Genomic DNA, 16,533 nt, shown 5'->3' with positions numbered 1-16,533 from the left:
TAAGCCAAGAATACACATTTTTGGAGCACGTGGCGGGCGGAGGAAGGGAAGAAAAGCCAGCATGTCATGTCCCACAAAACTTATTAACTTATCCGCGTGCAAAAAAGTTAGCCAAAGGCTAATGTTACACTATGCTCATATGAAATTAGAAAAGTTGCTAAAAGTATTTCAAGAAATACTCGTAAGTATGATTCACAGGTATGTGCTTCGTGTCCACAGTTAGTACACAAAGGAAAGTGTTGCTGTGGTGTTCTGTTTCATGCAGTCCTTCTTCCAGATAAGTTATCTATCTATTCTGTTTTTTCTCTTCCACTGCATAAAATTGTACTACATGGATTTATACCAAAAGTGCTCCCATGTGTTCAGTCACAACTCGTCAACACTCCTTTTAACCCAAGTCGCCCTTCTACTTGTATCCTTTTCCATTCTTTACGTCCTCCTCTCTCTACAGCATACAAGTTTTTAATAGTATTCTTTTGCTGCCATATGCTTTGAATTTTATCATTTCATTCTCCATATGACCACCCCGTCCAAACATTCTGAACATAATGCTCCAAACTACATATATTCGTACCATGTTCAACCACCACTTGTTGAACACTCAAACACTACACTCCATGGATGCATTGTTTATTCTAGTTTTGCTCCCTCCAGACAGTATATTTCAACTTAGAAGTTATTTCTCTAACTGAAAGGAACAAGCATGTATATCTTAATTATGGTAATACTTTAACGTCCAGAGTTTAATTAAATATATACTCTCATGGTCATTGAACATAAGAGGTTAAGAGATGGATCTTCATGCTCTTTGGCAGTGGTTCCCAAACTATCCTCTTCTGTGACTTCCCATACAAAATACCGTTGCATCCGTGACCCCTATCCACTTTTTTCCGTGAAGAAGCTATCAAAACAACATCTCTTGAATAAGTATGTCAGATATTATTTTGTGTGTGTGTGTGAATCGGGTAATTAAAAGTAGTGACATTATCCATATATGTGAAACATCTGTTAAAAAGTGAATACTCAGTTGCACGGTTGTAATTGAATTTATGCTGCCAAGTGGGGGATCGGCGTTTGATTAATAACAACGATATGAAATGTTATCTTCCACATAAATCAAATACGTTATTGCAGTCCGATGCTCAAGGGCAAAAATTTTAGCTGAAATTGTTGCATTGGAATGTCAGAAACACCTAATATCCAAATTCATCATATAAATGTGGCGCTTTATTCTCATTCAAACTCCATTTTTAATGTATTAACAAGTAGGAATCATACATACACTTTAGGATGAGAGTATTTCTCCAGGTCTCAGCTTAACATTACTACTGTGTATATTTACTGCGTCATCCTCTACACATCCACCTAATCCTACGAATATACAAGTATATGCAGCATAAACTTCCAGACTAGTAGGTCGTCGCCATCACCTCTGCTGTCTAGGTCCCATGGCATAAAAAATTGTATCACCAGTGCTATATAAACTCCGTTGTTCACTTGGGTCCTCCTTTCATCTCTGGTTTCCAGCAGGTCCTTAGCTCCACTCCAATTTCCATGTTCAGGTATCCTGTGGAAAATACATTAGCATGCCTCACCAAAATCCCCTCCAGCTGCTCCATCTGTGGCTTCTCCAGACACTGGGCACTCTTAGCAAAGTTGTTGGGTTGTTCTTCCTGGGGCTCATTCATGCTCCTATTGCATACATTGTTTGGTGGCCCCTGATTGACTTCTTGGTACATCCTCACAACTGTGACCTGATGCATCTTCTTAGGATGAAGTGAAATGTTGACCATGACAACAGGCACATCTTCTGACGTGGGATCGACTAAGGTCCTCCCTACCATTACTCCCCTCATCTAATATGCCATGGTTCCTGTTCCATCAATTCCAGAGAAGTGTGCAGTGTGTTGTAGATCTTGCAGGGCAGCAGCATTCCTGACTCAAGGGAAATAACTGTAGTTCATTCGGTCATCTCTAGTGAACTTCCATTTTCCACAGCCCTCAGCAGAACATTCCTTCCTCCTAGCCGCATTTGCACTGAATGGAAGTCAAGCAGGGAGTGGCAAAACACCAGGCAGTCCAAACCCAAGATACTGAGGTCCACAATGTCGGCTACACACATAGCCAGAGTCTCTTCCTTACTGCCCCGCCTCATCCCAACATCCATAGGTCCCCTAAACTCAGTGTGCACCCTATAACTCCCCATAGCTGCCACAAAGTCACTGGAAACTGCCTATGACCCACCACCTCCAGCTGCCTCTCTGATCCTGTGCCAATGCCCATTGGACACGCTACTCCCTCAATCTCATGATCTCCCCTTTATGCACCTGTCACTGGAACATCTAAGAGGTGTGCTGAGTGCTGACCCTTAATCCAACATTGTTCAAAAACTCTGAAGCCGGTACTCACTTCCTGGATTTCACTCTCACCCCATCCTCCACGATACTGGAAAACTTTTCCCTCATTTCTCTTACCTGACCTCTTATTTTCTCTATCTTGCTGTGTAATGCACTTCTCACTTTATCCTTCAATATTCAGGAAACTTCTTCCCTCACTTCTCTTACATGGTCGCATATTCTATCTACCTCACTCCACACCACTTCTTGCACCTGTTGCTGTTTTTTCTGTTTCCTGGTCACATCCTTCATCTCCCCGTACCACTTCTCACTATCCTCCTGAAATTCCTTGTTCCAAGCTTGGCCTCTCTCTTCAAATTCTTCTCGTAGCTGGTGAAGCTCCTGTCTCTGCCAACTTAACTGTTATTCTAGCCTTGTGTATTGTTGTGGTTGGGCTTCTTTTTTTTTTCTTTTTGATACTTCTTTTGTTCTTCTCGATATTTCTTTTGTTCTTGTTTTGTGTCTTGTTCTGTCGGCAACAGTGCGAGTATATCTTTCTTTTGTTCTTGTTTTTTTCTTTTTTTCTTCTTGATATTTCTTTGGTTCTTCTTTCTGTTTCTTTTGTTCTTACTGTGGTTCTCTCTGTTTCTTTGGTTCATGCTGTGCTTCTTGATTTTTTTTTTTTTTTTTGGTTCTTGTTGTGTTTCTTGTAGTTTCTTTTGTATTTACTGTGCTTCTTGTTGTTTCTTTTGTTCTTCTTGAAGTGATATTTGCTGATTCTTTTGTTTTTGCTGTGCTTCTTTCTGATTCTTTTGTTCTTACTGTACTTCTTGTTGATTCTTTTGTTCTTGCTGTGCTGCTTGCTAATTCTTTTGTTCTTGCTGTGCTGCTTGCTGATTCTTTTGTTCTTGCTGTGCTGCTTGCTGATTCTTTTGTTCTTGCTGTGCTGCTTGCTAATTCTTTTGTTCTTGCTGTGCTGCTTGCTGATTCTTTTGTTCTTGCTGTGCTGCTTGCTAATTCTTTTGTTCTTGCTTTGCTTCTTGCTGATTCTTTTGTTCTTCTTGTTGTACTTGTCGTTCTTGCTTTGCTCTGAACATTGCGAGTATATAGCTTCTTGCTGATTTTTTTTTGTTCTTACTGTGCTTCTTGCTGATTCTTTTGTTCTTCTTGTGCTTCTTGTTGTTTCTTTTGTTCTTCTTGCTTTACTCTGAGCATTGCGAGTATATTTTTCTTTGTTTCCTTCTTGCTGTGTTACCAACATTGGAAGTATATCTGTCTAAGTTATGTCCGCCATTTTGACAGCCTATCCATGCGTCTTATCTCTCAAAACGTATCCCCACACCTGACACCAATTTTTACAACCTTAGTGCTTCCCAGATACGTCAAGAACGGCACGTAGATAGGCAAGACAGTTATCAAAAGCAGATGAATGCTCCAGTTTTATTCTTTCTAAGCACAGATGAAGTTCACCTGCAAAACACTGACCTTTCTTTCCCGTGCCAACTCTGGCCCTTCACTCACCATTACTCATTCACAAACTAACTTTCACTTACAGATCCTCCCTCCGTCTGATTACTTTGTCCTTCACTAATTACTCTCAGTGTTTGACTCACTGTCACTGTTCACTGAAGTACCACTTACAACTCACTCCATTCATCACTCTTGGCAGACTGACTCACTATTCACTGAATGTCCATTACTGACTCTGACTCTTACTGTCTGACTGGCTCTGGCTTGCTGTTGAACCTAGACTAACGGTCCACTAATCCCCGGTTCACTCGAATGAACTGGCACACTGCCTGAACCAAACTGAACCCCCTCTGTTTTTTTTGTTTTTTTTTCTGGCCTATCAACCATTGGGGCCGAAGCCCCTGGTTATTAAGACCATATATATATATATATATATATATATATATATATATATATATATATATATATATATATATATATATATATATATATATATATATATACACACATATATATGTACACACACACACACACACACACACACACACACTTCCATGCATACATACAGACACACTTTCATGCAAACGTACATATATATATATATATATATATATATATATATATATATATATATATATATATATATATATAATAATTTTAATCTTATTTTTTTTTTTGTATTTTTTTTTTTTTTAATTTTTTCTTGGTTTTATATTTTTTATACCTTATATTATAAAGAAAAACTAATCTAAAGACCCTAAAACTAATCACCTAACAGACAAATCGCTAACCTATACTAAATTCTACAGAGACAATAGCTAGACCTACACTAATGGTAAAAATACCTCGACTAACAGAACACCATCGACTGCAGGTATGTAATGCCTTTCTGCATTACATACCTGCACTCATCACCTGGTGACTGTCAGTCGAGGCACAACCTAATATAGGGGACATCAGTAGGCTATATGAAAGGGAACCAGACGAGTCAGAAACATTTCCATATACGTCAGCTGTCGTCCCTAATTAGAATAACTTAAGCAAGATAATATAATGTATTTACATAATTTGTACAAAAAGTGAAAAACCTGGCCCAGCAGACCACCATCGACTGCAAGTGCCCAATACCTTCCTATATTGCGCACTTGCACTCATCAGCTGGTGACTGTCAGGCGAGGAACTTGGCTTAATGTAGGGGACATCTATATTAGAAATAGATCGGTGGGAGGAGGAACTATTTAAAATATGTCAACTGTCAACCCTAATTAATATTACAATATATACATATTTACTGTTCATAAAAACCATAACCACGCAGTAAAAGTCACATCACTCTGATCAGTCCGGTCTCTCTCAAGAAAGCCATCAATTTATCAGTCATAACAATGTCCCCATCACCCAGGATGGTGGAAAGGGTGAAGGGGACGTCTACTGCGCCGCAGTACTTCATAAGTGAAGCACGTTCACGAATAAATCGCCGACAGCGCAGGATGATATGACTAATAGATAACACCGCATTACAGATGTCACAGTGCGGTGGGAAGCGTCTTTCCGTATATGGTTTTATGTGGGTTAAAATGGTGGCATTAAGCCGTAACTGTGCCAACACTTTTTCTTCTAGGCGACTGGGACGGTTGGCAGTGTCCCAGTCACCCAGGTACGGCTTACAAGTTGGAATATTTAGTCTGGTCCACTGACCTTGCCACAGAAGATTTACTGATTTCTTTCTGAGAGATAGACTCGACCGTAGATCACGAGGAACGTCCCAAGTCTCCCCGAGCTCTACAGCCGACTTTGCAAGTAAGTCAGCCTGCTCATTGCCATAGATACGACAATGACCAGGCACCCAGATCAGCGTGAATGACTTGTTGCATGGATGCAACTTATTAACGATGCGGCCCTGGATCTCATGAGAGTCCGTAATGCAAGATGCAATTGCCTGAAGGGCTGATTTTGAATCTGAAAATATGACAAATGAGTCATGCCTAGAATTGAGAGCATAGTCTATGGCTTTGTCAATAGCAAAAAGTTCTGAAGTAAACACAGATGTATGAGTCGGCAACCGATACCTGAGGGCACATTCAGTCGACCACACACTTGCACCCACACATTCACTCGACTTGGAGCCGTCGGTGTACAATTGATGGGACCCCAAGTGACGAACAATGATGTTACGAAACAAGTGGTGGACCTCCGCCTCCGGCGCCTTGGCCTTTGGTGCTGGGAGCCATGTAACATCGACTGTAAAGCTGGGTGGCTCCCAAGGCACTATTTTTTTAAGCACCAACTTGTCACAGTCACTGGGGTCCATACCAAGCTCCTGAGTCAGTAAGTGGAGGCGAGCGGCAAGTGGCCGACGCACCCCCCGCAGAAGGTGGTGGTATTGACGCAGGGGGGTACAGGCCACATTGCCGATATTACTTTTCCTTAACGTCCTTATGCCGTAGGAGAAGGCCAGGTGGTCACGGCGAATACGGAGGGGAGGCACATTCGCCTTCACTTCCATACGAGTCACACGGGTACACCGGATGGCTCCAAGACACATTCGCAAACAATTATTCTGTAACACATCCAATCCTTTCAGAGTGGCATCGGATGCCGAGCCATACACCTGTGCGCCATAGTCTAGCTTCGATCGAATAAGGGACTTATACACCATTAATAAAGATTTTCTGTCGGCACCCCAGGTAGTACCTGCTAGGTACTTGAGGACATTTAACGGTTTATCACAACGAGCAAGCAAAGTATTAACGTGAAGTTTAAAATTCATTCTACGATCAAAATGTATTCCTAAAAATTTTACAGAATTTTGAAAAGGTACCGCCTGATTATCCAAAGTTAAGCACAAATTAGGTACGTTACGATTAGTGAAAACTATAGCGGCACACTTACGTACGGAAAACTTAAATCCCCACTGCAAGGCCCATTGGTGGACGGAGTCAAGGGCTGCTTGAATCCGCCCAGCCGAAAATTGTGCATTACGGGAAGAGTGCCATATTGCACAATCGTCAGCGTAGAGCGAGTACTTAAGATTCCTCGGGATGGGAGCTGATGACAGAATATCATTGATCATAATACTAAATAAAGTAGGACTAAGCACACATCCCTGTGGCACCCCGTTTTCCTGGATAAATATATCCGATGTTACGTTACGGGGCAATTTGACAGAGAAAGTTCTGTCCCTTAAGAAATTTGAAATAAAAACAGGTAAATTTCCTCTTAAACCATATACATAGAGCTTCATTAGTATACCGTGTCGCCAGGTCATGTCATAGGCTTTATGAATGTCCAAGAACACCCCTATCATGAATTCTTTATTGGCAAATGCCTCTGCAATACAATGCTCCAAATTCATTAAATGATCTAGAGAACTTCTGTACTTACGGAAGCCACATTGTTGATCATTTAACAAATTCTTCGACTCTAAAACAAAAAGAAGCCTATTGTTAACCATACATTCCATGACCTTACATAGACAAGAAGTCAACACAATAGGACGAAATGAAGTGGGATTCATAAGACGACCAGCCTCTTTGGGTATCGGTATGACGTGCTCAAAGTGCCATGAGTTTGGGAACGTTCGAGACGCCCAAATCTCATTGTACAATGCTAACATCTTAATCAGGTTGTCCTGATTAAGATGCTGGATCATACCGTACGTGATGGTGTCTGGTCCAGGGCTGGTGTCTTTACAGGATTTAAGGGCAAGGAGCAGTTCATCTAGCATAAACTCTTGGTTGTACGGGGAGTTTACGTCTTCTGTGGCAAAGTCTAATATCTGTAGCTCAGCCGTGCATTTATGATGTTGGAAACGCGGGTCATAATTGGCTGAGCTACTTACGTGAGAAAAACTCCTGGCGAGGATGTTAGCAACGTCCACGGGCTCATCATAGATGTTATTATTGACTTGCAAGGTGGTGATTGGGAAATATGGGCCTTTATTATTTAATATTCTTATGGTGGACCAGACTTTACGTAATGGTGTTGTACGAGTCACCGTGGACACAAAGGACCGCCAGGAGTCACGTTTGGCCCTTCTTATTATTCTCCTTGCCCCAGCCCGTGCCTGTTTGTTTGCGTTTTCTTAATGCTTGTCGGCAATCTGGCGTCCACCAATGTACTCTATGCTTCGCATGAACTGTAGGAGTCTTGGGAATAGCAGCCTCAGCTGCGTGTAATATGGATTGGGTTATATTTTCGACCTTAACATCTATGGTCTCCCCAGATATATCTAAACTGGCGATCCTTGAGAAGGATCCCCAATCTGCTTTCTTATAGTTAAATTTTGGAGGTGGAGGGTCCGAAATGATGTCGCGTGTATAAGAAAGACAGATGGGTAAATGATCACTTCCCAAGGAGTCGTCGTAAGGGTCCCATGAGAGATCTTGATGTATACCAGGGGAGGCCAAAGATAAGTCAATGGCCGAAAAGTTACCAGTACGATCATCTACACGAGTCGCTCTACCATCGTTCAGAAGACAGAGGTTGGACTGTAGTATTAGGTCGGCTACTTGCTCCCCACGACCATCAATCCTCAAGCTACCCCATTGATAGTGATGGGCGTTAAAATCGCCCAACACTAACTTATTCCCAGGGAGGTGTTCCACTAGTGAATTTAAAGCATCACTATCAATGGGGCCATGTGGAGGACAGTACAGAGAGCAAATAGACAGATACGTGTTATTAAATTTTACTCTGCACGCGACCACTTCCAGAGTAGAATTTAGAATCACTTCCGTTTGTGGGTGTGATTTGTGTGTGTAAATGGCAACTCCGTGACCTTCATATCTTCTATACGAGTGGTAGTGTCTGAACTGTGGAGGATCATGATGATCCTCCAGGCGTGTCTCCTGTAAACAAACAACGTCTAGCCTGTGTATTGACAGCAAGATTGCTATATCTTGTAACTTATTCCCAATACCTCTACAATTCCACTGTAATACAGTGAAAGCGACGGTTTAAGATTTATGTTGGGGGCCAGTGTGTTTAGGCTTTTTTTGCCGCCCGCCAGAAGGCGAGCGACTACCGGTGGACCTATCCCGGTGCTTGCTTACGGAAACCTCCATATTTTCATCAATTACGAGGTTCCCAGATTCCACCGAGGAAGAGCTACCCTTCCTCTCCCTCACTGCGCCAGGAGCAGGAAGAACATGAGGACGTGACTTAGTAAGGGTGGTCATATTACTCTTACAAGAGTTGTCAGGCTTCGTTTTAGGCTTGACTGACTGAGAAGCAGCAGCAGCCTGAGAGTAGGAAGTTGTAACAGGGGTATCAGGTTGAGAGGTGGATTGGACAGGAGGCTGAGATGGAAAGGTAGAATGTGTGGCAAGAGGAACCGGTTCAGGGTCAGTCTGTGTCCCAGCAGAGCACATCATGGGACGGGACATCACCGCCGAAGCATAAGACCTATTCGGCGTAGGAGTTGCATGCAACTGCTTCACCTTTTTCCTTGCTTCATAGTAGGAGACACCCTCAGTCGCTTTCACTGTGGAGACCTCTTTCTCCTCCTTAACACTTGGGACAATCCCTAGAGGAAGTGGAGTGAGCACCCTTACAGTGAAAGCAACAGATAGTCTCTGATGTGCATTGCTCAGCATCGTGACCCTGTGTTGCACATTTGCCACACACTGACTGTGAAGCCCGACAATTCTTAGCAATGTGCCCATATAATTGACACTTCATGCAACGGAGTGGGTTGGGGATATATGGTCTTACATTAACAATTTCGTAACCAACTTTGACATGTGCCGGGAGTGAAACTTGCCGAAAGTCAAAACAATAGTGGCCGTCTTCGTCCTTATGCCTTCGGAATATCTAGTTATAAACCGGGCATCAATGACATCTTGCTGAGCAAGTTCCTCTATGATGTCTTCCTCACTCATCACCATGAGATCCCTGCAAGTGATAAAACCCTTGCAGGAATTCATGGATGTTGGGATCTTGGCCTCGACATCATAGCAGTGAAATTTGTGCAGCTTTAACAAGTCCTTAACTTGGGAGGAATTACAGGTCTTAATAAGGAGGTCTCCATTCACAAGTTTTTTCACTTGTTCCACCTCCCCAGCAAAGCCATCAATAACCTTCTTAATCATGAAGGGATTGAGACTGCTCAAGGGAGTGGAACCTAGAGCATGAACAATCACAAACTCCGCATTTTTTACATTAATGTCCAGAGGCAATCGAGTCTGGGGCCGTTCTGTCTGGGGGCTGTCAGTCCGTTGATCGGTCAGGACCACCTCCCCGCCTGAGGGGGGGGAGAGGCAGTAGGGGCGTCCTCCATAGTACCACTCCCCCCTAGCGGGGGAAGTGGGAAGAAGGAGAGAAAACGAGCAAGGGACAAACAACCGGGGACCACACACCTAAGTCTGAGGTTGCCCTCTCAAACCACTCCAGGGAGGCCCGACCGTGTTGCTTCACGCCCCAGAGTGATCAGTGGGGGGGACCCTCCGTGGGCGATAAGCAAAGGTAAACTCAGTATAGTAGAACAGACACCTACTGTTCTAACTAACAGGAAGAGGAGGAAAATGAGTACTAACTATCCCATCGAGCACCAGAAAGGTGAAAAAAAAGAACTAAAGCCAGTGAGGCAACCCTACAAGCTAGAGAAGAGCTCAGCACACGTCTGCTCTCTTCACAACCATGCATCAAAGTCTCCCTCTGGATAGGGATGGTCTCTTTAAATATATTCCCTACTCCACTTACCAGTGCAGCCTAGGATGTTCCACTAGAGAACGCACATCTTCTGACGCAATAGTGTACTTAAATGAACAATGCATAAAAACAATAATTACAAGAACTAAATCCTAAGGTAAAATAGAAAGTAAGCAAAACGCACGCACCGAAATCTCCAGAATGTTTCTCACATCTCAAGATACAAACATTAGCATAACTCTACGGCACAGCACTTAATTTCTAGAATATTTCTCATGCCTACGTATATAAAACATTTATCTAATCCTACTGGCATACCAATATATTGAATTTTTAGCCTGTGCTGATTCTTTATTATTTTTCTCCTGACAATTATTATTGGACGAAATTTTGAAATAAACCTTCCTTGCATTTTCATTACTGTAGGATACGTTGAAGAAATCGTCACTGCACTCAAATCCTCAATCCTATAACACACATTTTTACAGAGAATAACGTCCCACCACAACCCCACCGCTCACCCAATACCACACATTTCTCTCCTCACCACACCCAGTTCCTTGCCCTTCCCAGACGGTTTTAGGCACAACACAGACACGTGATTGGTTCATGTTTGTTCAGGAAATATTGATTGCAATGCTGTATTTTTTCCAGTTTATCCAAGCTTCCAGTTGACGAATTTAAACTAAGAAGAACCTCTGGTAATAAAGAAGTACATAAAGACGGTATGTAACCCGTCCATTTTGAAAAGTTTCCCCCAAGCTGAATAAAATCGCCTGGAGGTAGCAACCATTAAATAAAGAAGTCCTCTGGCTGAAGGGGAATACCATTAACTTAATGATTTTCTTATTATTCAGGAAGGTGTGACTTCTATATGGCCCGGGGCGCCTACTTAGTGCGCCAAGTGGCCATCTTAGCCAACAAAAACAGTCCTCTCATCCCGGCCATCGATCACGTGTAAGTACCCAGATTTGTGTCATGCAGTAAGTCCTCGTTAGGTATCACTCCTTTTATCTACATGTCAGTCTATCTGTCAGTATCCATCTATCAATCTATTATCTAAATACTACCTATCAATATACCTTTTGACTAGTAGCTTCATCAGCCCGATGCGTACTGTTGTGATGAGGTATAGTGATTCACCCTGCTCCAGCCAACCCATGTTTATGGCACCGTCGCAATTACGACAACAGAAGTCCCCTACTAAGCATTTCTCTCGAAAATATCTCTTCATTTCATTGCATGTACTAATGGATCTAGCGGTAGTAATGTCTGCTTTGAAGGCTTGTCTCCTGACGAAATGAATTTATCATACATGTTGTATAATGTATTGTTTTTCATGTATTATAAAGCCAGGCAAGTGACACAGTTGTGTACATTTGGTTTCACTCTTCGGCTTTCTCTGGGTTTGAACTCGCGACCACAATGAATGAACAATTTCGATGCATTTATTTGTTAACAGGAGCAAGAGGGAGAGTGGCTGGTAGCTGTGTTTTGGAGAAATTGGGTAGAGAGAGACTGGCGGAGGGAAGGGCAGGGAGTAAGAGGCCATGGATTCCTCAATGCTTCATAGAAAACACACATGTCGATTATATGAATGTTTCTCCTATCAAACACTAGAACATGACTTGCTGTGTGGTGCTGGAGCTATATTTGCTATGCCAGTATTATATAAAGACTACTATCGAAGGAAGACTGACTTAGAAGAGAAATACTGTAGTTTAAGCAGAAAGCAGTACTTAAGACAGCAATTTGTCTTAATGTCCAGAGAGAGATATCCAGTTAGTGAGAAAAAGAACATTGTGTTGGCCAAAAATTTGCAAGTGTCTGGCGGAGGAAAATACTCATACTTTAGAACATAAGATATTTACCAGAAAGTACGCAGCGTGACTTGAGAAATAAGAAGTAAACTCAGATGGCGATACCCAGAAAAAAAAAAAAGTTTCACTCTTTCTCATTAATCCTTCTGTGATCGAAAAACCCGTCTGTAATTGGTGGAAGGCAAATCCCTGTTTATCTCGATTGATCACAGCACTTTCCCCGAAACGCTTAAAATCGTCTATCGAAAGCAGGGATGAAACTTGCTTTATATCTAACATTTTATCAGCCTAGCAGTTCCCTGTAATAAGTATTATTTTCTGCCGTTAGGCCTATACTGGGCTGACATTTACAGTTTAATCAGCTGTAGCACCCTCTTCCCCCCCTCCTCGTTCTCTCTTCCTGTGTGTGTGTGTGTGTGTGTGTGTGTGTGTGTGTGTGTGTGTGTGTGTGTGAAATTGAGTCATTCGGCCAGCACAGCATGGTTAGTGGGTTTGGCACGCTGATGGCCAGATGGGGGGGTTGGTTGATGCAGGATGGTAGCTTGACAGGCAGATTGAAAGGCATGGGTGGACGAGGAAGGTGGGATGGGTTGTTGGGTTGTTTAAATGAGGTGGGTGGGTGGCTGCCTGGAGAACAAGGCAAGAGACGGTTTTATGCCTTCCTACTTCTGAGACATAATACTCATATACTGAGTTGATTTATTAATATAATATTAACTTATTACGCCCGAGGGCGCCAAACCTAGTACACTGCCATGCGGCCATATGTGAGGTGAGTACAGGGGAACTCGTGCCACGCAGGACACGCTGTCGAGCTACAACAAATTAATACCCATCAAAGTGTGGATGACGCATGAGAATAACATCTGGGTTATCATCTTCTCGCAAATATTTACAAGTGTCCACTAATGTGAGTCCATATGGTATTAAATCAGAGACAAGTGGACAATGCAGGCAATAATGGTCAAAGGTGTTGGCATTGGGTGCATCACTCAGCTTACAGGGGGAGAAATGAGGTGCATTGCCCACCCCAGTCACCTGCCACACAGGTCAGTAGCAGAGTCTGAAGCGGGCACACACCACGTTATGTCGACGAACCATAAGACCGCTGCGACGATATCTATTTGGACGAGAGAGAAAGTGGTCATATTGTTGGATGGACGCACTGTGAGCCTTCTCAGCATTTCTACGGTGGAGAATAAGGGAGCGGGCTGCTCTGTGTATCATCTGCTTGTGCAAATGGGGGAGGCATTAGTAGCATCCACAGCGGGCAGATCCAGTCCACAGACAGTCCTTGCAAGGAGGTCAGCGGTGTTGTTGGCTGTGAGACCAATATGAGAGGGAATCCACAGAAAGTGCACCACCAGTGAACGATCGCAGGCGGTGGCCAATTGATGGAGCATCTGTTTAACAAGGTGTTGATATGCAGACCTAGGAGAGGAGAGGGCATTGAGGGCCGGCTGTGAGTCATAGATGATCAAGCCGCTGTTGTTCGTCCGTATTATATAAAGTAACTGCATCCAGGAGTCCATGTAGTTAACAATACATAGAGCTCGATGAGGTTGGCAGTCAACGGCCCAACCAGCCCCCTTGAGGTGGGTCCAGACTTGGGGAAAATACAGCACAGCCAGCACTGCCATCCTCCTCCAGTGAGCCATCTGAGTAGACATGGTGGGCCGAAGGGAGGGATGATGGCAGCCTGGTGATGGTCCCCAAAGCTACATGTTTCTGAAGCTGAGGCAGGTCAGTCTTGTTGGCTGAAGTGTATGAGATAGCAAGCACAGAGGTCTGCCAAGGTGGAAGGGCATAGTCCACCTCCTCAGCAAGCACTGGTACGTTGATATTTTGCCATCGGACGTTTGAACAAACAGTATTAACTAGTGTGTGGCCACCATTGTGAAGCAAAGGCCTTGGTGCAGTGAGATCAAGGGAAGTCCGAATGATGTGAAAGTAGTGGGGAGAAAGGTGAGGATAATGCAGGCACTTAACGCTGAAGTATGTAACCACGGAGTTTATTCTCACAACAAGTGGTGGAAGGTTGAGTTCAAGTTGCATGTTGACAATTCTGGTTGAGCAGGGGCAGCCCAGGATGAGTCTCATTACTGCGTTTTGGAACTTCTCAAGAGGTTGTAAGGCTGTTCTGGAAAGTTGACAAAGAGCAGGGAAGAGATAATCAACAATTGGTTGAATGAACGCTATGTATATGGTTTGTGCTACAGGAATAGACACCCTGGCAGCATAATTAGTGAGCCGCTTGATAGGTTGTAGGCGCCACTGTATCCAGGTCAGCAGATCCTGAACAACTGGATGCACGCATTTTCTTGCAGGAATGGAGGGAGAAATCCATACAGGCACCCCCAGATAAAGATACTGTGTGCACAGAGGGATAACACAATCCCCGACAGAGAATACAGGCAGTGTTCTTGCTGGGCGGGAAGTGAAGATTCTACTCTTTTCTGGAGAGACAATGAGTCCACATTTGGAGGCAGACTCGTGAAACAAGTGAAGGAAAACTGCAGATCTGCAGGGGATTTTGAGTGAATGCAGTTGTCATCAGCGTAACAAGTAATCGTGGTTCTAGGATGTATGAGGATATTAAACAAAAAAGGACTAAGGACACCACCTTGTGGAGTACCAAGTTCGAAATCCTTAGCAGTGCTGTATGCACCCTTCAAAAGAACATGAGAGGACCTATTAGACAGGTAAGCACGTATCCATCACAGCAGGTTTCCCTTAACTCCAAAATCCACTAGCTGGTTGAGGATGATGTCTCTGTTGGCGACATCAAATGCACTCTTTAAATCAATGAAGGCCACTACACTGGTGGGGGACAGAAGGGTGTATAGCTTCATGAGACAGTGATGTGTCCTTCGCTGTGGTAAAAAGCCGTACAGTCGGGGCAAGAGCTTGTCCTGCAGCCTAAACAAGAGTTTTGTAAGGAGGATGCGTTCCAGTACTTCACTGAAGCAGGAGGTGAGGGAAACAGGTCGGAATTTATCAGTGCCAGGTTTAGGAATAGGCACGATTGTACTGCGGGTCCAGGCTTGTGGCACGAATCCCAGACGGATGCAAAGACTGAACAGCTGGAGAAGAGGATTACCAGGAACTCTCAGGAGGACACAGAGGACAGAAATAGGGATGCCTTCATCACCTAGAGCCATTACCCTACCCCTGGCGAGGGCCCGTCGCAATTCATCGTCAGTTACAGCCATACCATCCTCATCGTCTGTCCTCAGTAAATCGGCAGTGAAACAGAGTGCACGAAAATTTTTTCTGGGTGAAGAGCACGTCCTGTTTGTGTACAGGAAGGGTGCAAGCCCGTGACTGTGCAGATCAGGCATCTACAAGATCCTGTGCGTACTGTGCTGGACTGTTGTGGAGGACACTTGGGGGCTTCTTCATGACAACCTTGTTGATAAGGTGCCACATGGAACCAACAGTCACTTGATGGTTGATGCTATCGGTAAGTTTATGCCACGAATTGGTATAAACGCAATGCTGGAGAGCAACTAGATCATCCCTCGACAAACGATACCGATGCAGACTCTTGGGGGAAGGTCGTCTTTGAAAGGGAAAACTGTCTTTCACCACATTCCTCTCTGCCTGAGCAATGTGATTATCCAGTGTCCAGGTGTGGGCATCAAGATAGCATGTAATGTGTGACCTGCTGACATAATGGGTGTAGAAGTCATGTGTGGAGCTGACAAGTGATGAATACAACTTTTTGGGACAATGAAGGTCGAATATGGGAAGAAGGTTGGTCATATGGGAGATGTATGTTGGACAGTACTTGGGTGGGATTGCAATTCGAGTGCATCCGTGTACAGGAGAAGGTGTAGCAGGGAGGGAATAATGAAGGCTGAGAGCAATGTAAACAGAGTAGAGCGCAGGGATAGATGAACACCTGACCCGGGACGCCACGAGGCCGGATGTAAGGACGTGATCTAGTGTGCCTCCTCGAGAGTGTGTGGCCTCACCAGTTCCCAGCGGGTGAGCTAATTACGATGAATATACTCAAGAAGTTTAATCCCATTACAGTTAACGGTGGCAGAAAGATCCTCCATAGCAGGGTGCCGGGCATTATAATCCGCCATGTATATCATGCCACGGATGATGGGAGCTGGGAGAGCAGCTGTATTCAACCTGCCTGGTGCAGAGTACACTGTGCACAACCGAATTGTGCCACTTCCAATGGTGACCTCAAGAAGCTGGAAGGTTGTCTCGTCGTCGACAGAGCTTGGAGGAAACGGTGCTGG

The 16,533-nt window shown here is 43.9% G+C and overlaps 1 protein-coding gene across 1 annotated transcript in view; it reads left to right on the top strand.

Annotated features, from left to right (window-relative positions):
* The window catches only part of LOC145407481 (putative glutamate receptor), a 455,848-nt gene that overhangs the window by 393,915 nt on the left and 45,400 nt on the right, over positions 1–16,533 (top strand). The window contains exon 9 of the mRNA XM_080278412.1: positions 11,315–11,414. Coding sequence (XP_080134538.1) covers positions 11,315–11,414 — 100 coding nt within the window. The remainder of the gene's footprint in view (positions 1–11,314; positions 11,415–16,533) is intronic.

The sequence above is a fragment of the Coenobita brevimanus genome, chromosome 8 (genome assembly GCF_032717465.1).
Source record: "Coenobita brevimanus isolate Jiangsu-jjx chromosome 8, ASM3271746v2, whole genome shotgun sequence".
Lineage (NCBI taxonomy): Eukaryota > Metazoa > Arthropoda > Malacostraca > Decapoda > Coenobitidae > Coenobita > Coenobita brevimanus.
Note: the sequence above shows the minus strand (reverse complement) of the source record. Positions and strands in the feature narration are given on the sequence as shown.